This window comes from Tenrec ecaudatus, chromosome 10 (assembly GCF_050624435.1).
Source record: "Tenrec ecaudatus isolate mTenEca1 chromosome 10, mTenEca1.hap1, whole genome shotgun sequence".
Lineage (NCBI taxonomy): Eukaryota > Metazoa > Chordata > Mammalia > Afrosoricida > Tenrecidae > Tenrec > Tenrec ecaudatus.
The window spans coordinates 50,025,557-50,045,878 of record NC_134539.1 but is presented as its reverse complement, the minus strand read 5'-3'; the positions used below and the strand labels follow the sequence as shown (position 1 = coordinate 50,045,878).

Genomic DNA, 20,322 nt, shown 5'->3' with positions numbered 1-20,322 from the left:
TAGCCCCTTGCTAGCCAGGTGCCAAGCAGTCCTGACGTTTCAGGAATTAAAAATGGAGGAATTCAGGCACAGTCCTGAGTATTGTGTGGGAGGCAACAGGGCAAATGAAGGATTATAAAAACGAGGTTTATAAAATTCATGACAGGCCTGAAGATGAAAATTAAAATTTCAACCATGAAGGGGGGGGTCAAGGGCTGACATTACCATTCCACTGAAGGCCTATACACATGGTAGGTGGTTCGAAACCAAACCAAACCCACATGATAGGACAGAACACACCAGTCCCTTTCTTTTGAAGAAAACAGCCCTTAATGTCGAGCTTGAGGTTCAAGAGTCCTGTGTCCACAGCCTCGGCTACTCAGCCATCCAGAGCTTGAAGGTCCTGTCGTAGGAGCAGGTGGCTATGAGCTGTCCATCGGAAGAGATATCAAGGCCCATCACTTTGCCCTCATGGCCAGCCAGCGTCTTCAGGGGGGACCAGCCTGGATGGGTCCAAATCTTGGCCGTGTTATCGTAGGCGCCAGTGAGCAAGAAGCTCCCGTGGGTAGCTACAGGAGAGAAGGAAAGCCACGTGTGGGGCTCGAGGATTCAGCCAAGAGTGAGAACAGGCGCGCAAAGGTTTTCACGCAAACATGGGCATACATGAACGTGGGGAGTGATGACTCACAAACCAGCCTGACCTATACCCTGACCCTTCACAGCCAACGCACTCTATCGCCATGGGCGCTGCTATGCGATCTGTGTTGTTCATGTGTCAACAGTCAGAGGTTCGACCACAGTAGGCCAGTTGGGATGTGAGCAGTCGGTGTCCTTTCCACGTTCAGAAACCCAGCACTGGTTCTATGGTCCTGGCGGGATTCCAGCGCAAGGAAGGAAAACACCAAAAGGCAGACTTCAGGGGAGAAAGATTTGGAAGGGCTTTTGGCTCTTCTCCCGAGAGACAGACAATCTGGTCAGAATATTAAATTTTCCCACGGAGATGAGAACCAAGCTACACACTTACGGAAGTCCACACGGCATTGAGGTGGCCATTGTCATGTGCTTCTTTAACAGAGTCTAAATCTCTCCCATGCGTGCCATGTCCTGGTTAGTCTAAAGCTGGACCTGCATTCTAGGGTCGGACAATCTCAACCTGTTTCTACTCAGGTGTCTCATGATTAGGCTTCAAACAGGAGGGAAGCTTACGCTCAAACTTGACTCCAGTCACCAAGTTCTGATGGGCAGGGATGGTGTAGACACAGCGCCGCTGTCGAAGGTCCCACACTTTGCAGGTGTTGTCACCACTACCGGTTGCAATGTGGTAGCTGTGGACCAGAGGGAGGATCAACACAAGACAAAGACTCTCTTTGACCAGGACACCTGCCCCCTGCCCCCCCCCCCCCGCATCCAGGGAGCTCCTCTTACCCATTGGGGGAGAAGGTGATCCCATAGATTTCCTTCAGGTGGCCTTCCAGGAACATGATGCATCGTCCCGTACGCAGGTCCCAAACTCGACCAAAGGCATCCAGTCCCCTAAAACAGTAATTTATACACAGACACTAGGAATCATCTGCCCACGGAAGCGGTCTACGTCACAGGTGGTACTGACCGCCCTGGCTATGCGGAAGAGGCCTTACCCAGTGGCAGCCAAAGAGCCATCTTGATGGAAGGCGATGTCATAGACACCCATGCTGTGGCCCTCCTGATGCAGGATCTCCTCTTGGGCCTCCAAATCCCACAAACGCCAGGAGCGGTCATAGCTACAAAGAGCAAATGAACCATCAACCAGCAGGCACGTAGCTTCCTACAGTGTACAAGACTCTGTAAATAGTTGTAGCTCAAATTACACCTCTGAAACCACTCCTACAGCCATATCGAGAAGTTCCTCGTGCGTCAACAACTAAACATGTGCTGTCGCCAGGAAACCAGAAGCGATTCCCGTAAGGCCCAGTGGTGACTTCAAGGACGGATTGCATCAACACTGGCCCGCAGCTCTGCCACCTCCTTTCTGCCTCAGTCCATGCTACGCCTTCACTCCCTGAACTCATCCCGTATAGCAGCTGCCATGCATGTCCTTCTCCCACAAAGCAGGGGTTTGAACCACCGGCTTTCTGGTTAGCGACCAAACTCGTGACTCCGAGACCAGGGCTCCTTGACACATTTTATGTGTCTCTAATAGATGTGGGACACACAAAAACCAACTACTGATCTACCTATAAGCAGAGTACAGCAGGAGCCCAGCACGTGGGTGGTTAAACAATTTTCACAAGGTCCCCGAAGTAATTCCAATGGGGAAAGGAAAGTCTAACAGTATCAACAAGCCAGGAAGCCCTGGCAGCAGAAAAGGCAGCACAACACCTGGACACTGAAGAGAAGTGTCAGCAAGAACACGGCCAGCACTCAACAGCCTTACTCCCCCAACCCTGTCACCCCGACGGGGCCCTGTGCCCCCCCCCCCCAGCTGTGCCCGCAGGGTCTCAGTGGGTGCACTTTCAGGAGGAATGCACTCGGCCTTTCTTCTAAGCACCTCTTGGTGGTTCCCACTCTCCGCTGGCAGCCAGAGAGCTGGCACCGTACGACTCCCTTCTCGTTAGCCGCCAGGCGAACACAAATGAAAACCTACCTTCACCAGATTGCCACAGTGATGGCAACTGACACCACATTATGGCAAGGAGGTGGAACAGCCAGAACCCGGGCAAAGCAAAATGGCCCAACTACTTTAGAAAATCATTTGGAAATTAAAAAAAATATTTAAACATACATCTACCCTGCAATAGAGCAATTGCTAGGTTAATAATACTAATAAACACTCCAAGGTATTTATTCAAGAAAAGGGAAAATACTTGGGCACGCAAGTCTCATATAAGCTTTTCTTACGCCTCAAAAACTGGCAACAGTTCATGTGTGGACCAACAAAGTACACTGCAGCACATGGTGGAGGCCTGCTGAGACACGGACAATGCACTGTGCTAAGAGAAGAAGCCAGGCACGAGCGTGTTCACACTGTGTGCACGGGTGGAAACAGCTCTTGGTGATGGAAATCGGAGCAGGGGTTGTTTTCAAAGCAGGAACTGACTGGGAAACAACACAAGCAAACTTCTCTAGGTTGATAGAACATTCTCTGTATGACCTGGGTGTGTGTGAGGGGGATCATGGAAGCGTGCACAATGTCAAACCCACTACATTGTACTCTTCAGCTACAGCCAATCCAAGTATGTAAATTACACCTCAGTTAAAAAAAAAAAAACAACGTAACCGACTCTCAGGAGCCCTGTTGGGGCCGTGGCATAGAGTTGGTCTGCTAGCCACCGCTGGACACTCAGCTATCAGCCACGTTGTGGGCAGAAAGACCAGGCTGTCTGCTTCTAGAGAGGTTTAGTCTGGCGGACACTCTCGGGCCACTGTGTGTTGGCTTCAATTCCATGACAGCAGGTTTCTGTTCTAACAGACTCTGGTCTCACTGAACTTAAACAACAAAGAACTCACTGCCATCAAGTCAATGCTGACTCATAGCGAGCTCCCTGTGGGTTTCGAGATTGCAACTGTTTACAGGAGTAGAAAGCCCGGTCTTCTCCCTTGGAGCTTCTGCTGGTTTTGAACTGCCGACCATGCAGATCGCAGAGAAGCAAAAAGAGAATGATTTGTAAGCAAGAGATGTGCACCCAGACCCAAGCGGCCCTTTAGTATTGCTCAAGAAAGAGAAAAAAGAATGAAAACCAGTTTCTAGGCAAGCAGAAACTTTGAAATTCCACGGCAATTTCAAAGCAGACACTTAACCCTTAAAGCGGAGGTCCTCACATGACGATTCATCACAGTAGCAAAATGACAGTGATGAAGTAGCCACGACAACACTGGTAGGGTAGGGGTCACCACTAGCGGAGGCCCTGTATGAATGGGTCCCAGCCTGAGGAAGGTGGAGGACCACTGCCTCCGAGCATCAGGCTCCCTTTTCCGGTTCTAATTCACTGCAGTTGAAGATCTCTGCTCTAACACGGCATCTCCCCGGGATGCGCAGGGATAATCAGAATGCGCTAACAGGGTGCCGCTGCACGGCTGTGACCCTGTGACAGCAAGACGGCTCACCAAGTGGTGCCCAGGAAGCGTCCTGAAGGGTGCCACGTCACGCGGGCCACTCGCACCGTATGACCCTCGATATCTGCCACCGGTTCATCACTGGAAAGGAAGCAAGCACAGCCCATAAATACCCGACAGCCACGTATCACCGACTCACTGCGGTGCAGAGGCACAACGTTCTGTACCACACCAAAGGCGAAATTGTAACAAAACCTCTGGGTTGTTAAAACAGGGTTAACAAAAATTCTGTCACTCCCCAAGGTTTTTAAGAAATTAGGACTATTTCATATGCCCAAAGGGCAAGAATGCCCATTGTAGGCTGTGTTACAATAAAAACCCGTAATACGATGCTATTTAGGACCATGGCAGATTAAGGACACTTTTTAATATAATAAGCAACATAGTCCGCACCAAAGTACAGTGGTGCTTGGATTCTAGAAAGAAAACATACTCTGGCAGAGACATGGTGACGGGAAAATGAAACCATTTTGGTGTACATAAGACAGGTAACTCCTTCCCAAACTTTCGCCTGTTCAAGGGCCCGGATGGAAAAAGAAACTCTTAAATAGAAGCCCAGTCTCTTTCCGTGGCCATTAAATTCTGCGAGCCACCCGCCAAAGGAAATAAACACGAACCCTACGGAGGGCAATTAAAAAGGGGACGCTGTCAATGCGCCTACGTCGAACTAATCAGAGCCCGAGGGGAGTAAATCCTGCTGAGTATTACCAAAGCCAATTAAAACCTGCACTACTCACAGGTAAGATCCTGTCTGGCAAGGAATACAAATACTAATGAGCTTAAAAAAATAATAATAAGAAAAATCCTGTCATAAAAGTCCTTGAATTTTCCCAAAGAAAGAAAACCAAACAATTGAATCTGGGATGTCTGTTGTTCAACAAGTCCCAAAATTTGGGGGCAAACAATACATTGATCATACAAAGCACATAACAACAAGAGAAATCTTTGGTAGAAGCTGGAAAAGACACTGCAGGTCAGGGTTGAGGCTGCCAGGAGGAGCCTCACTGTCCTCTCCCCTGGCGCTGTCTGCAAGAAGCAGGCAGACAACCGGCAGCACGGGCTGTCTTCCCTGACTGACCAGCTGGACACAGTAGCATCGTGTCAAGGTCCAAATTCAACATGTAAAAATCTGGCACCCTTTCTCTGGTGGAAAAAGGACTAGAGAAATCTTCCATTCCGCCTTGACACGTGAAGCATTTCTTGGGTCAAATGCCAGGTTTTCATTCCCTAAGGGCCAATCAGGACGGCGGTCTGCTTTAATGACCACATATGGACAGTGGAGTGGTCTAAGTACCTGTCCAGGCTCCACAGCTTCACAGAACCGTCAGCAGCACATGAGGCCAGGTTGACATCCTTCTGGTCCAAGGAGACTGTGGCCTTGGGGTGGAACACAATTGCTCCGACGTTTGTGTTGTGGCCTGGAAGAATGTCAGACATGAGTTACTCGTTCTTGAGTGCGGCTGGGCTTTTGATTTGTGACTTGGAGAGATCCCATGTGACAGATTAGCTGTGCTCTTTATGGGAACAAAGTGGCAGGTCTTTCCTCCACGGACCCGCTTCATGGGTTTGAACTGCCAATCTCTTAGTTAACAACCAAGGGCTCAAACATCACACCCCTGGTAACCTGAGTGCAAATACAAAGTCTGATGAAGGACACAAGTACGTAGCAGAGAGCAGAAAACGTGCAAATACAGTGAAAGAGACTATTCCACTCTGAAACCGTGACCTATTTAAATCACGTATGTGGAACACATATGGAACAGAACACTCGTACAGTGTCAGTATGTTCATCATGCCTCGGAGAAGCTCGGGGTCCTCTAAGCAGGAAGACTGGCTTCCTTTCCTCTCCTCGGCTGCCATTACCACGCACTGGTCTCTATCATTTGCCTACTGGAGAGAGTTGCACCCCTCCTCCATAACACGAGGCCGCCCTCGTGCCCCATCTTCTCTGTAGCAGGCCCGGTGGAGCTACAGAAGAGACCTTTCCTTCCCAAGGTCGCTTTCTTTGGCTAATCAGGACTCCTTGCAGCTCCATCTACATCTGAGGACTGGCCTTTTCCTTTCAGCAAGGAGGGCTGCTGGGAGTCTGGTGGAGATCCGTTGAGTATATACACTGTTTATGTGGTGCTGACATCTTACCACAGTGAGTCTTCAGGTCTATGAATAAGCACCCTACAAGCCTAGGAAAAGCAAAACCCAATGGAACAAAGGTGCTCATGCACAAGGGGAGACTCAGCAGTAAAGAAAAAGGATGAAGTTAGAAGACACCACTAACTCGGGCGAACCAGAGGGGTCTGCGCTGTGTGGAACAAGTTCATCACAAAAACATACTGGAGAGAAGCGCCGGCAACCTGAGCACCGTGTAGCCAGCGCTCCCAACAGTGCCTTCTCCCGGAGACTCCTTGCACCTCATCAGCTCAAAGATTCCGTAAAGGCTGGTGTACCATCTCCAGAAACATTGCCCAAGAGTACACTGTATCAGCGAATAGACACTCTAAAAGTCGATCATATATCCATGTGTTACGGCGGGGAAGACACGCTGAGTCTGACTAGTCCCGGGCCCACAGTGCACATGTGTGAAATGTGAGCTGCCCTCTCCGACTCCCCTCCTTTCAGTGTCCAGTGTGTTCTGATTGGATGAGTCATGAGTTTGCCTGTGCAGAGCCTGCTGCTGCTTGAGGACCACGATTACAGCTTTTCTGCTTTCAAAAAACAAAGAAGTACCAGAGCTCAGTGATTGAGGCATTGCCTTGCTGACAGATGTAACAAAGCTAAGCTACTCAACAGGTTCGTTGTGCCTCTTCAAGGAAAGGGGAAGCTCACCTGTGCTATGAAATCACCTGTGAAAGCTTTTGAAGTAAAATTAGTGATCATCAAACAAATGAAGAAGGAAAATTTCTGCCATCTCCCCACAACTCAAAACTCTTAGCAGAAAAACCATTGGTTGCAATCCCAAACAAAACATGCGAATTCACTGGAAAAGTTGCAAAAGGAGTTCCAATTTAGACTTAAAGAGCTTCATCTTCATGAACAGGACATGCAGCTTTGCCGTAACCCATTTTCTATTGACATTGAAAATGTCGATACTGTTTACCAAATGGAACTGGCTGAACTGCAGAATCGCGCCTCTCTTAAACACGCATTAAGTCAAGCAGCCTTCCTGATCTCTACGCAGCTCTCCCTCGGAGACCGATCCTAATGTCGGGAACCGTGCACTCAAAATGGCACCAGCGTTGGCAGCACTGATGTCTGTGAACAGACTTTTTCCAGAGTGAAACATCTGAACTCTCCAACCAGATCTAGACTGACTGATGCACACTCGCATCACTTATTAGGACTAGCAGTGACAAACATGGAACCGGACATTGACCATCTCTTTAGCAAAAAGCAGGCCCATAGTTCCCATTGAAATACTGGTAAGTTTGTTGATTTAACTTTACTTGTTCTTCATTTTAAATATTTTTTTGCTTGTTTTTTTTTCATTTTAAATATTGTATTTGTTCCCATTTTTTTTTCACTTCAAAATATGTGCACTGTGAAAAAAAAAGACAAAAACTGTGTGAGATCACCACTTTAAAAAGTCAAGACATGCGTGACCGACTTGAGGAGCGCTTGAGAGCAGCCCCGTTTTAACTCGGGCAAGGGGAGAAGCAGTGCACGCTGCGGCTGGAGCCAGCCTCGACCCTCGAAGGCAGTGAGACGCTGACTCTGAGTCCACGCTAATTACTGTCACACACACAACCCGTCAAGAGTAGCAACAGAAACTCATGAGTGGATACACTGATGGCAAACTGAGGACTTGCACCCCACAGAGGCAGGTTTCTACATATGTACTTGAGGGGGATTTAAAAGTTCATGGAAAAATGGAATCGAAAGATAAGTGGAATGATTCCATTAACTTTTGGAAGCCCCTAGAGTATCTAAGCATGAAGCTAGGAGAACACACAAGAGGACAATGGTATGAAAACATCTTAACCAAACACCAGGACTGACCTGAATCTCAGGGCCAAGGGGCTCAGGACCATAGTCTCGGGGGACACTAGAGAATGTCCTATATCCTACTCTGGAGAGTGGCAACTGAGGTCTTAAAAGTCTGTGAGCAGCCATCTAAGGAGCTACCATCGGTCCTCCCCGATGTCTGGAGCAGAGCAGAGTGTAGAAAATCAAAGACACAGGAAACAATAGTCCAAAGGAATCGCGCACCAAGGGAACACCAGCCTACCGGACCCTGAGACTGGAAGAACTGGATGGTGCCCCGACACCACTGCTGACTGCTCGGAAGGATAACACAGGAGTCAGGCACAGAGTGGGAGAAAAATGCGGAACAAGACCCCAGAGCATGACAGTGACCAGGTCTACTGATAAAACGTAAACTGCTGAAGCCCCTGTGAACGAGGCCCCTCGGCACCCTACAAGCCTAGAACTGACCCCACGTCCTTGGTTCAACTTTCAGCCAAGCGATGGACCTACAAGGTGAAAACCAACACCAGGGAGGTATGTACTCCTGAGAGCAGACCACCATACTAGGGGAGAAGAGCCGCCTTTGCCCAGAGGTCAAGCTCAGCAGGCAGGAAGGGAAAGCACCGCGGGACCTGGGAGACGCAGGCAGGAGGTGGGGACAGTGCTATGATGTCGTGGGGATTGCAGTGGAAGCCACGGAACAAATGCATGTGGGCTGTTGAGTGGAAAACCAATGTGCTCTGTAACCGTTCACCCAACTCACACTTAAAAAACCAGAAAACCAACCAAAAAACATTTGTGGTTTTTGTTTAGACTGTAAAATGCCAGAGCTTGCTGGGCACAGGAGAAAAATTCTACGTGTAAGAAATCATTACATTCCATCCTTGTGGTCAGAAAAAAACCAAACCAAGACTGTATTTTGTGTGCGCTGGGCCCACATGTTCGGGCCGGAGCACCTGGAAAACTGTGTGTGCTTGTTTTGAGCACCATCTCAGGCAGAGTTCTACTGCTCGACCGAGTTCCCTTGGGAAAGATTCAGCGTTTAAGCGTGGTGTGAACTTACCTCGAAGAGTATGAAGGAGGTTGCAATCGGGAACAGACCAGAGCCTGCAGAGCCCGCTCCTATCAAATACAAAGGAAAGCATCTCAGCCAGCGTTGCTCCGGGAAGGAAAGGGGACCTTGGTAGCATTACTAAAGGACACTCTCTTATCACCCCCAATAAGCTTTACAGTGGCCGACAAAAAATCAGACTGGAACCTTCTCATCAGCCGTCGGGCGGACTGCACAGGTTTCCCTAACTTTCAGACCAATTTGCATGGGGAGGGAGGAGGAATTAAACCACATAACAACAATGATCGTAGTAGCGATAACAACAGTGCCTTCAACAAAAATAACTCTGTTATTTGCATAGTACTTAAACTTTTTATTTGGAAAATTTTCCAACAAATTTGTTTTGTTTTGATTACCTCAAAGATCCTTTTACAAGACAGGAGCTAGCCAAGGCAGGCAATTCGCAATTCTAGTTTCCTCTGCAGGCAACACAATCTTGGCAAGCCAGCGCCCTCTCCTGGGCACAGCCTGCCCCTGCTCCGGGAGCAGCTCCTGCACATACCGCGTTTGCTTTCCTCTCTCAGGACATGGCCCCCCACAGTGACCACCTGCATTCTCAGAGGCTTGTGCATTCGTATGGTAAGCAGAAAATGATGTAGACAGTAATTAATATCTGCTGAGTCTTTTACTACAGACCAAGCACTAGTAAGGCAACACGCTTTATAAATGCGGACACTGAATTTGGCAGAAGTCTCTTGCCAGGGTAACGTAACTGAAAAGGAACCCTATGCTCAGGGGAGGCTAGTAGTTGGTCTATACACTCACTATCGGGCCTGCTCCAAATACTGTCAACAAATCATATGTCTTTGGGATCTTCGTGAACAGCAAGGAGTACCTTCTAAAACAGACTGGGCACAGCTCTAGCTCTCTTCTCAATCAAGTCTGGGGCAATCCTAAGCAGCACAAGAAGAGGAAGTGGACATCCACATCCAAGACTAAACTCCAAAGCAAACTCACTGCCATCGAGTCACTGCTGACTCACTGCGACCCTAGAGGTAAGGGTAGAACTGCCCCTGTGTGTTTCCGACTGGAACTCTTTACAGGAGTAGACAGCCCTATCTTTCTCCTGCAGAGCGGTTCGTAGTTTTGAACGGCAGACCTTGGGTTAGAAGCCCAATGGGTAACTACTACCCGACCAGAGCTCCTTCTAAGACTAAAGGTAACCTCAAAGAAAATCTCTCCCCAACCAGGAAGAAAAAAGTCACTGCACAATGGAACCTACCAGCACGCGGTGGCCAGCATTTTAGAACTGGGACTAAAGTGGCAGAAGGAGATAGGCCGATCGTCACCAATCTGACTGCAGAAGTTGTTCAAAGACTGAAAAAGAAAACAAAATAGCAATCACTACGAATGGGCTAATACAAGAGTTCTTTGGCTTTCCTACCAATGTAGGGGTAGTGAGTTATCTGATGTGTCCCTGCTAGCCAAAGTCTCTGGAGGGCACCCAAGCGACCTTTTCCGGGATGGGTACGGATAAGGAGGTGGGGAAGGCGCTGATAAGATTCACCTGAAGGGGTGAAGACTGTGTAGTATGGCAGAGACCAGACCAAAACCAGGGATGTACATGGTGGACAATGGTGGAGGAGGGGGGGAAAGGAAAACAAAAGGATGAATACAAGGAAGAAAAGGGTAGTGGGGGCATGGGGCATTAATCCACCCAAGGGGAGGGTATTGTTTATATCTCCACAGGGAAAGTGGGACCAGACTTCAACCCAGTGTCGCAAGGTGTGAATGCAATATCCCGGCGTGGAGTAGGGAACCAGTGGAGAGGTCTGGGAGGCTGGCCCCAGCACCATAAATTAAGTGGATTCCTGCCCCTCCCCCGAAAAGAATTTGTTCCAAAATGACGACATTGACTCGGCAGCTCCGGGAGATGAACATATCTGATCAGAGCATACGGGAGAAGATGAAGGGGCAAGAGGAGAGAGTGGAGCACAGCCTGGCCCACCAGGCCGTGATGATGATGTTCCTGAGTAGAGCAGCCAGTCCACAGAGAGAACAACATGGCTGGCCACACTATGAGAAATGATGCCAATCAGTGACTAAGGTCGATACAGGGGACAGCACCGGAGACACAGTGTGGGAATTGCATGACCTGATCCCACCACACCGAGGCAAATCACTGGGGGAGTGCAGTGGAACACCAAGGGAATGGAGCGGCAAGGTCCCCAGGGAATGCTGAAAGTGGACTTTGGGGCCAGGGCGTGGTGCCCCAACAGACTGGACTGGAAAACGCTCCTAAGGGCCAGCAAACGATCCCTGAACTAACTACAAGCTTTTCTCTTGTGAACTGTTTTGTTCTGTTCTTTGTCAGTGGTTTGTTTTTGTTGTTTTGTTGCCTGGTTGTATACTGTTGCTTTGTTTTCCTCTGTCTTGTTTTCGTGCATGTTAGTGTCTCCACAGGTCTGTCTGAATAGGACAGGCTGGATGAACTATCTGGAGGAAAAACAACGGGACCGACAGTTCTGGGGGGACAGAGGGGGTAAGGAAGTGGTGTTAACAAACCCAGGGACAAGGGAAAAACATGGGACCCCAAATGGTAGAGAGGGGGGAGTGGCAGGCCTGGTGGGAAACGATCAAGGGTAAGGTTGCTTAGAGAAGAGGTATACTCTAGCCCAGGTGGCGACGAAGCATGGTAGTAGGGCAGGAGGAAAGTCAAGGGAGATGGAGGAAAGAGCTAGGAGTCAAAGGGCATTCTTGGAGGTCTAGATAAATACATGTACATGCAAATATATATAGGAGGATGGGGAAATAGATCTATGTGTCTATATTTATAGGTCAAACATTAAGGTGGCGGAAGGACCTTGGGCCTCCACTCAAACACTCCCTCAATGCATGAATACCTTCTTTTATTAAATTGGAACTCTATGATGCTCACTCTCCCGACACAACGGCTGGAGCCAAAGTGGGTGAACAAGTAAATGTGGTGAAGAAAGCTGATGGTGCCCGGCTATCAAAAGAGATAGTGACTGGGGTCTTAAAGGCTTGAAGATAAACAAGCGGCCATCTAGCTCAGAAGCAACAAAGTCCACATGGAAGAACACACCAGCCTGTGTGATCGAGTGGTCCCAAAGGAATCAGTTACCAGGCACCAAAGAACAAAAAATCGTATCATTGACTGCACACCTCCATGATAGGATCGCTGAAGACAAATGGGTGCATAAGCAAATGTGGTGAAGAAAGCTGATAGTGTCTGATAGCTCAGAAGAAAGCTGATAGTGTCTGATAGCTCAGAAGAAAGCTGATAGTGTCTGATAGCTCAGAAGCAAATAAGCCCACATGGAAGAAGCACACCGGCCAGTGCGATCACGAGGTGCCCAAGGGACCAGGTATAAGGCATCATGCAAAAAAAAAAAAGATATAAGTGTGTGTATGTATGTGTATATGTATATATGTATATGTATATATATATATCATATTAAATGAAGGGGGAAGTGCAGAGTGGAGACCCAAGGCCCAAGTGTCGACCAATGGAGATCCCCTCATAGAGGGGTTTAGGAGAGGAGATGGGTTAATTAGGGTGTGAGGTAGTATCGATGAAGAACACAGCTTTCCCCCAGATCCTGGATGCTTCCTCCCCCCAACTACTATGATCCGAATTCTACCTTGCAGGGCTGGATATGACAGAGGCTGTACACTGGTACATAGGAGGGTTGGAGGTACAGGGAATCCAGGGTGGATGATACCTTCAGGACCAAGGGTGGGAGGGACAATGCTGGGAGAGTGGAGGGTGAGTGGGTTGGAAAGGGGGAACTGATTACAAGGATCCACATGTGACCTCTTCCCTGGGAGAGGGACAGCAGAGAAGGGGGGAAGGGAGACTCGGATAGGGCAAGATATGACAAAATAACGATGTATAAATTACCAAGGGCATATGAGGGAGGGGGGAATGGGGAGGGAGGGGGAAATAAAAAAGAGGACCTGATGCAAGGGGCTTAAGTGGAGAGCAAATGCCTTGAGAATGATTGGGGCAGGGAATGTATGGATGTGCTTTATACAATTGATGTATGTATATGTATGGATTGTGGTAACAGTTGTATGAGTCCCTAATAAAATGTAAAAGAAAAGAAAAAAATGATTAGGGCAAAGACTGTACAGATGTGCTTTATACAATTGATGTATGTATATGTATGAACTGTGATAAGAATTGTATGAGCCCCTAATAAATTGTTAAAAAAAAAAGATTCACCTGAGAGGAACTGTTAATAGGATGATCCACTGTGTTTGCCTCTGAGAAGCAAGCGGGGAGATGTCACTACCAGCAATGACCAGGAGTGGAGCGGGTCTTTCTACACCTGAGATCCCTGCGCAGCAAAGCCTCTTTGAGCTAGAAGACAGCTATACCACCAGAGCAGCAGCAGAACCGGAGCCAGAGCCGGGGGCAGAGCAGTGGACTTCCCAGCACACACGGCAAGTAAAGCTTGGGAGCAGGAGGCTGGCTTGTGGAGTGAAGGGCCTCTGGACACTGAATTGGGGGAGCTGTTTGCTAGCCCAAGGAGCTGGAGCTGAGTGCCCTGGGTTTATGCTTACACCGGAGTAGCTCCCAGACCATCCCCACCGCCCCAGCATTACTAGCAGCAGCACTGTCCTGCAACATGTCCTGACAAATAACTCTGTCCTGAGCATGTCCACCTGAATTGTAACCTGTTAACGCCCACAGCAAAACCTATAATCCTGAGCATTGCCTTTGAGTAGTATGGTCGTTACAATGAATTACAGAACCTAGATATAGAGTGTTGTGTAAAGGCTAACTTTCTAGTTTTAAGCCACTCTTGGTACTTTTTACTTCAACGCTTTTGCTAGCAGACCCTTATACTGACCCTCTCACACAGGAGTGGAGCTGGAACTCTGCATGCCGTTCCTGACAGACAGACACACACACACACACACACACACACAACCACCCACCCACCACCAGCACCACCACCCCCCACCCCCTTAGCTGAGAGCTAAGGCACAGTTAACGGGAAAAGAGCCGCAGGCTTCTGCTGAGCAAAATGCCCGTTCCTGCCGCTGTGACCGGTGGCTTTTCCCAAGCAGCAGTACCTGAGTTGGGCGAGCGGGGAGAGCCCGTGAACCACACGGAGGCAGCCCGAGCAGCACTTGACACCACTGCAAGGGAGCGGCTTTGTGTCCCATCACCTTTCTCAAGGTGGGCCAGCGCAGAAGATGGGACCGACACTAAGGCTCTGCAGGTGCACTGGCTAACTGTCTTACCCGGAGAGACTTGTGCAGCTCTTGCATCTGAGACGTCCTGGTTGTCTCCGGGATTTCTTTATGGAGACGAGCCTCTTCCAGGCGTTTCATTGCCCTGTGACACAACCAACATGAGCACGAGGTGGGGTGTCAACAAGTGTCCACTGCCCTAACTCCCCCCCCCCACTCCCCTCGTTCACGGATTCCAAAACAGATCGTTGGCCCGAGAGGAAACATACACTCGGAGCCTTTTACTCCAGGCTCCCTTTACCTGGGCAGTGAGTAATTGGCAATCCAGAGCCTAGCGACCTTTAGGCTATTTGGGCCTTCGTGGTACCAGGTCTGCTGATACTGAAAAGCAAACGGGGAACAGAATGAAGGATGGAAACATCCCCCCAGGTGTCACTTCTCTATGGTAACTGCCCAGGAAGAAGGGATGAGTGCCATCGCAGGCCTCGCTGTCTGCTTAAAGCTCATGGCGAGAGTGCCATGGCTCGTTCTTGAGTGGAAAACTCCTTTGCCTCCCTGTCTTCACAGACAGGGCAAAAGACTGCTCGTGGCTAATCCTGAAGCAGTCTCCAAAGGCATTTCCCTCCACCCTCCAGCAAAGCCAACCAAAGGAACAATTTCCCCCTTTCCTTCATGTTTATGGTGGAAAAACCACAGGCATAGTTTACCTCTTCTTTGGACTTCTTAGATTTCTCATCATCCTTTTTGGTCTTTTTTAAGGCATCAGTACCAACCACTGACAGGATATTCCTTAATCTGTAACAAGACAGATGAGAATTTAAACAGTCAGATAAGATTGTGAAAATGTCTGTGCGGAAATAGCAAGCTTCCCCTACTCTCAGTAACAAAGGAATTGTGTGCATGGTATTGCCTTGATCTCCCCTAAGTGCTATTTCCTTCATAACATCTTTTTTCTATTTTCATTTTATTTCAGAGCATTACGGGCCACAAAAAATTACCTCTGGGGCTGCGTGCGACTGGTGAGCTGCCAGTTTGACACCCCTGCTCTAAAGGAAAGATGAGAAGGCCAGGGAAATAGACTTCTAGACCCAGAAAAGAATGAAAATGCTGACACCTTGTAACAAAAATGTAACCAAGGTGACTGAACAGTATATGCAACACATTATTTAAGAAGAGAACACTGCAGGGAAACCCTTCCAGAGGAGGCACTGTCTACATTGGGCCCCAGAGTAGTCCGGTCAAGGGGCTGGAAATGAGAAAGGAAGTGCAGTCTAGGCAGAATGTCCAACCAACGTAAACCCCTGGAGGTAAGTGGAGTATGGGGTAGAATACGCAGTGTACTGGGAGGAGAAGGCGGAAAACGTGGCCAGCCGCAAAGGGTTCCTCAGGCCACACTATGCAAGTTTATATCTGAGAGATAGCCAGTGGGTTTAAGAGGCATGGAAAAGGTTGCAGAAACCTCTAGTCATACTGGTTAGACTTCAATGAAGATGGTAGCCGTGGGATTGGGGGTTCACCCAAGATAAGCCCGTTTTTCTGATGGAGACAATTATGATGGGGCTGACTTTAAAAAAGTATAACTCGGGTGGGGGTTTACATTTCAGACTATTAACTTTGTATTCCATAATCCAAACTGCTAATCAAATACTCATCAGATTATTCCTCCATGGTTCCTTGATCTCAAAGGGGCTAGGGATTTGGAAGGCTGGCATGGTGGTTATGTCTTGGGCTCTGATGTCTAAGACCAGCGGTTCAAAACCAACAGTCTCTCCTCAGGAGACAGGTGGGGCTCTCTACCCCCGTAGAGGGGGGCGGTCTTGGAAACTCACAGGAGCAGTTCTACCCCGTGCTACACGGTCACTGTAAGTGGGCACTGACTCGATGGATTGAAGGGTTTGGAAACATTTCTTGGAGGAGGTGACATCTAGGCTAAAATGAAAAGAAAGAAAACCCTTTAAAAGTCAAGAAGGGCCCAGAGAAGAAAGAACTGAGCGAGAGACGGGAAGAGCTGGCGTCCTCACGGGAAACAACTGGCCGGTGTCTAGGTTAGATCGATCACAATGGAAAGCAGGGGACTTCCAGCCGCGAACTACTCGAACGGGAGGGATGCTAGGCTAGCCTGGAGGGGCCAGATGTGCTTAACTTAGATATGTCAAGTTCGAGGTGCCTTTGGAGAACCTGTTGAGGGTCATCAGAATACACAGAGTAAACGAAGCCACGGGGGTGCGGGATCTGGCTGCCTGGAGAGTACGGGATGAATGAGGGCAATGGATCACAACACAGTCTGCAAAGCTGAGAAGCCAGAGACGGAGGGCAATCAGGAAGATTCGTCTGATGAGTCAGGAAAAGTGTTTTAACGGGGAAGTGGCTGAACTCTACTCGGGCTGTATCTAGTAAAGATGGGACGGTGAGCTCGACACGCAGCAGTTTCAGGGTGGTGGGCGACTCAACAACCACTAACATGCCCCCCCCCAGTCTGCAGTGGGCTGCAGAGTAAAGGAGGGGGTCGGAACTGCGGAGAGAACATGTAAAAACCCCTTGAAGAAAATGAAGGGGAGATGTGGGGGAGTGGGCAGTGGTGATGGGTGTGGATACGGGAGAGGATGCTTCTCCCAAACCATTTGTAAGCATTATCTTAAACCTTTTACAAGGAATACATGTGCTGCCTACATTCTCCGAGCTCACCCACAATGTTCCCCCACTCCCAGCTCCATGCGGACGTTACCACCCTCTTCGGAGCTCATAAAGAAAAACGACTGTAGGCATGATTCTTGGCCTAAGGCTCAGATTATGGGCTGAACAACAAACAACTTAGCAGGTCAACACTATCTGAGGCTGTCTTGTTACTTGTCAGCTGTGTTGACCAACAAATCTATCATCACCACCGTAGGACCTGGAAACACAGTGAATCCAGGGCGAATGATCCCTTCAGGACCAGGGGTGTGAGTGGTGATACTGGGAGGGTGGAGGGAGAGTGGGTTGGAAAGAGGGAACTGATCACCATGATCTACATGTGACCTCCTCCCTGGGGGATGGACAGCAGAAAAGTGGGTGAAGGGAGACGTCAGTCAATGTAAGATATGACAAAATAATTTATAAATTATCAAGGGTTCATGAGAGAGGGAGGAGTGGGGAGGGTAAAAATGAGGAGCTGATGCCAGGGGCTTAAATTAAGTAGAGAGCAAATACTTTGAGAATGATGAGGGCAATGAATGTACAGATGTGCTTTACACAATTGATGTATGGATAAATTGTGGTGAGAGTTGTATGAGCCCCTAATAAAACGATTAAAAAAACAGAAAACAACAATAAAAAGGTAAAAAGTAAGTATTTAGGAAGGCACCGTTCTCTTCTCTCGGCGGGCCCCTCTCCGAATAGCGTGATGGGTTCCCCCAGGGCTCTGAGGCAAGCCTTGACCTCTGAGTCATCTGTGGAAACGTTGATTTGCCGGGCTCGCTTCCTTCTCTCAAACTCCGCCAACACTTCCGCTTGCCTCTCGCTGATGTGCTCTTCAATTTCAAATACTTCTCCTATAAAGCAACAGGCAACAACAGGCTGACCACCGGCGCTTCAGACAAAGGGATCATTTCTTACAACGGCTGGTCAGTATGCATTGTACAGACAGAGCCCACTGTTCGCAGTTTAGTCAATTAAGCCAAACACGCAAAATTCAAATACAGCTTTAAAAGTCAGGAAAATGGCTCCAGCCATTTTGGCAACTTCTCATCTAATGTAACATCACTTAGAAGGGATTAGAGTCCAGAACATCCTTAGCAAATGAGGTACTAAGCCTTGTATCCAGGAAATAAAATAGAAACATTATTTTAACAGTTGCTAACGCCACATTCTCAAACAGTCCCAGGATGAGGACTCCTTCAAATCTAATTAGTAAACTGGAACCAATTACCATGAAGATAAGATTCCCGTGACGATAAAGGCTTTTTATAATATCACAATTGGGCTGAAAACCCAAACCAACTACGAGCATTTGGATGGAAAATTTAAAAAAATAACAACAGACTCATGAGGTCCTTATGTTTAAAGACCCAGAAGGTTTAAGAGGCTTTCTGCAGTGCGTCTTCATTTTATATTCCTCTGTGTCACTCAAAGCACATACAATGCACACGTGCACATCATCATACAACACGCAGAAAACGAAGACAAGGAGGTGTGTGACTTGCAAAAACGATGCAATGTGCACATTACTTGCACGGAAATATTTAAAAAATATTGCCGACTCCTAGTTATTACAAAAAGGCATCTCTCAGAAGTATGCAGACTGAAAAATGTAGACATAAAGCAATCTATATGCCATGGTTTCATTTATGGGGGGAAATTGTGTTTCTATAGCTGTATTAAATTGCTCAAGAGTTTCAACAGCTCAATTTTGGGGAGGAAACAGATTGCAAGATTTTTCTTCTGATGGTTTCTCGGTGAATATACACCTAATTAATAAAGATGAGAGAATTTCTACATTTTCTTACTTTACAAAATATAGAAGCTATTAGTTTTCTATTTCAAAAGTCTAGATTTCAAACCTCCCCTCAATTTACAATTAGAAAGTTTTTAAAAATGGGAGATTATATTAAAAAGGGTGAAAAAAATGACTGGGAAACTGAAAAAGGTAAACATCATGAGCCACTGTAGTGGTAACCGATGTCAGAAGTATCCTAATTCTCCAGAAGGCACAAAGAATCCATCTGCGCTCAAATACACACTTGAGTTAATTCCTGGCACAATGCCTGCTAATTCAAAAAAGAAAAACCTGTATTAAAAAGTTTAAAAAACAATCAAAAGCTCCCTGAATGACACTCTGGATGGGGACACAATGTATACAGGAATATGATTATCATTGAAGAAATGAAAGCTTTTCATGCTAAACTAGTGAAATCTAAGTCCAGGGAGGTGTTCACTGCAGAAAACCTGAGAATCAAGGGACGATTGAGATTGCACCTTACCAGAGGTTATGTTAATATTTCCTGCTTCGATTCCTGCTTTAAGTCCTTCTTTTCCCAAAATTCCCGACTCTCCTTTGGCCAGCCGCTCCCTCTCCTTCTCTTCCAAACTTCCATAATAGATGTGAGGTTTCTTCACAAGGGGAGCAACTAAGTCATCAGGTGCCTTAGAAGGTTTGGTTGCCTGCTAAATAAAATAACCCGATTAATCTACTAGGCTTCAGCTTAGACCTGACTGAGTTTTCTCCAGGAATGAAGTTCATCCTGAGCTTCACTCCCTAAATGAAGGAACTTGCCAGACCAGACGGGCGCTAGTGTTTCCCCGATTTGCAGGCTGTCGCAGTCCCTCAACCACTAAGTTTTGCAGACAAGAAGCAGAAAGTTGACAAAACTGGTGAATTTATGTGTCTTGGTGATTGCTCTTTCGCTGCTTTAAGAAGTTTATTTAGGTTGGAAGTGCAATCTTCCTGGGTTTTTAGGAAGCTCCTATGTCGACTATTCATCACGGGGGAACTACCAAGGGTTTGGCTGAAATCTTTTGAATGAAAGCGCCAACCCGGTGCTAACGGGCAACATAGTGAGTTTGTGGTCTACGCATTTCACAGAGTCTCAGACGCGAGACCCATCATGGGAGTTAAGAGGCCTCATTTGGAAGTCCGAGGTCTGGCATGGACGGACCAAGACACTTCTCTTTCTGGTCTACGTGTCCTGATCAGCCGGAGGAGGTGCTGGCCGTCCAGCGGGGCGGTGAGAGAGGTGCACATGAACTAAAACATGGGAGAGCGCAGCTCCATTGGCGAAGGCGTCCCGCAGCCCCCCGCATCAGCCCTCCACCAGCTCAGCCCGTCTCCTAACAGCCCCCGCCTGCAGACACCACTGCGCGCTTCCCGCCAGCGCGAGCTCGGTACCGTGGAGGAGGGTCGTGAAGAGGCCATGCTGGGCTCTGGAGCCGCGGAAACCGGGCTCCGCGTCCAGAACGTCTATCGCGCGCCCAGCAAAGCGGAACTGCGTCACCGACCGGAAGTGGACCGAGAACCGCATCCGGGCTGGCGCGGGGCA

At 48.2% G+C, this 20,322-nt stretch overlaps 1 protein-coding gene across 2 annotated transcripts; it reads right to left on the bottom strand.

Moving 5' to 3' along the window:
- Nucleotides 1-112: 112 nt before the first annotated feature.
- On the bottom strand, nucleotides 113-20,304 carry PRPF4 (pre-mRNA splicing tri-snRNP complex factor PRPF4). 2 transcript variants are annotated; one of them, XM_075560349.1, is made up of 14 exons: nucleotides 20,172-20,304; nucleotides 19,267-19,447; nucleotides 17,652-17,838; nucleotides 15,016-15,103; nucleotides 14,610-14,689; nucleotides 14,360-14,453; nucleotides 10,365-10,459; nucleotides 9,095-9,153; nucleotides 5,366-5,489; nucleotides 4,063-4,152; nucleotides 1,617-1,739; nucleotides 1,405-1,512; nucleotides 1,186-1,304; nucleotides 113-548 (listed from the first exon to the last, which is right to left on the bottom strand). In XM_075560349.1, exons 1-14 carry the CDS (start codon nucleotides 20,196-20,198, stop codon nucleotides 355-357), a joined length of 1,569 nt encoding a protein of 522 aa, XP_075416464.1. In that variant the 5' UTR covers nucleotides 20,199-20,304; the 3' UTR covers nucleotides 113-354. The 2 variants fall into 2 exon arrangements, with proteins under 2 accessions (XP_075416464.1, XP_075416462.1); XM_075560347.1 differs by having other exon boundaries at nucleotides 19,267-19,450; nucleotides 20,172-20,297.
- Nucleotides 20,305-20,322: the final 18 nt, after the last annotated feature.

Bases quoted from the DNA above. Each gene is read 5' to 3' on its own strand.
- PRPF4 (XM_075560347.1), bottom strand. From the start codon at position 20,198: ATGGCCTCTTCACGACCCTCCTCCACG. The intron at 17,839-19,266 runs GTAAGGTGCAAT...GTTGCTTTATAG, and splicing joins AAATATTAACATAACCTCTG to GAGAAGTATTTGAAATTGAA. The intron at 9,154-10,364 runs GTAGGTTCCATT...TGTATTTGATAG, and splicing joins ATGCTGGCCACCGCGTGCTG to GAGCGGGCTCTGCAGGCTCT.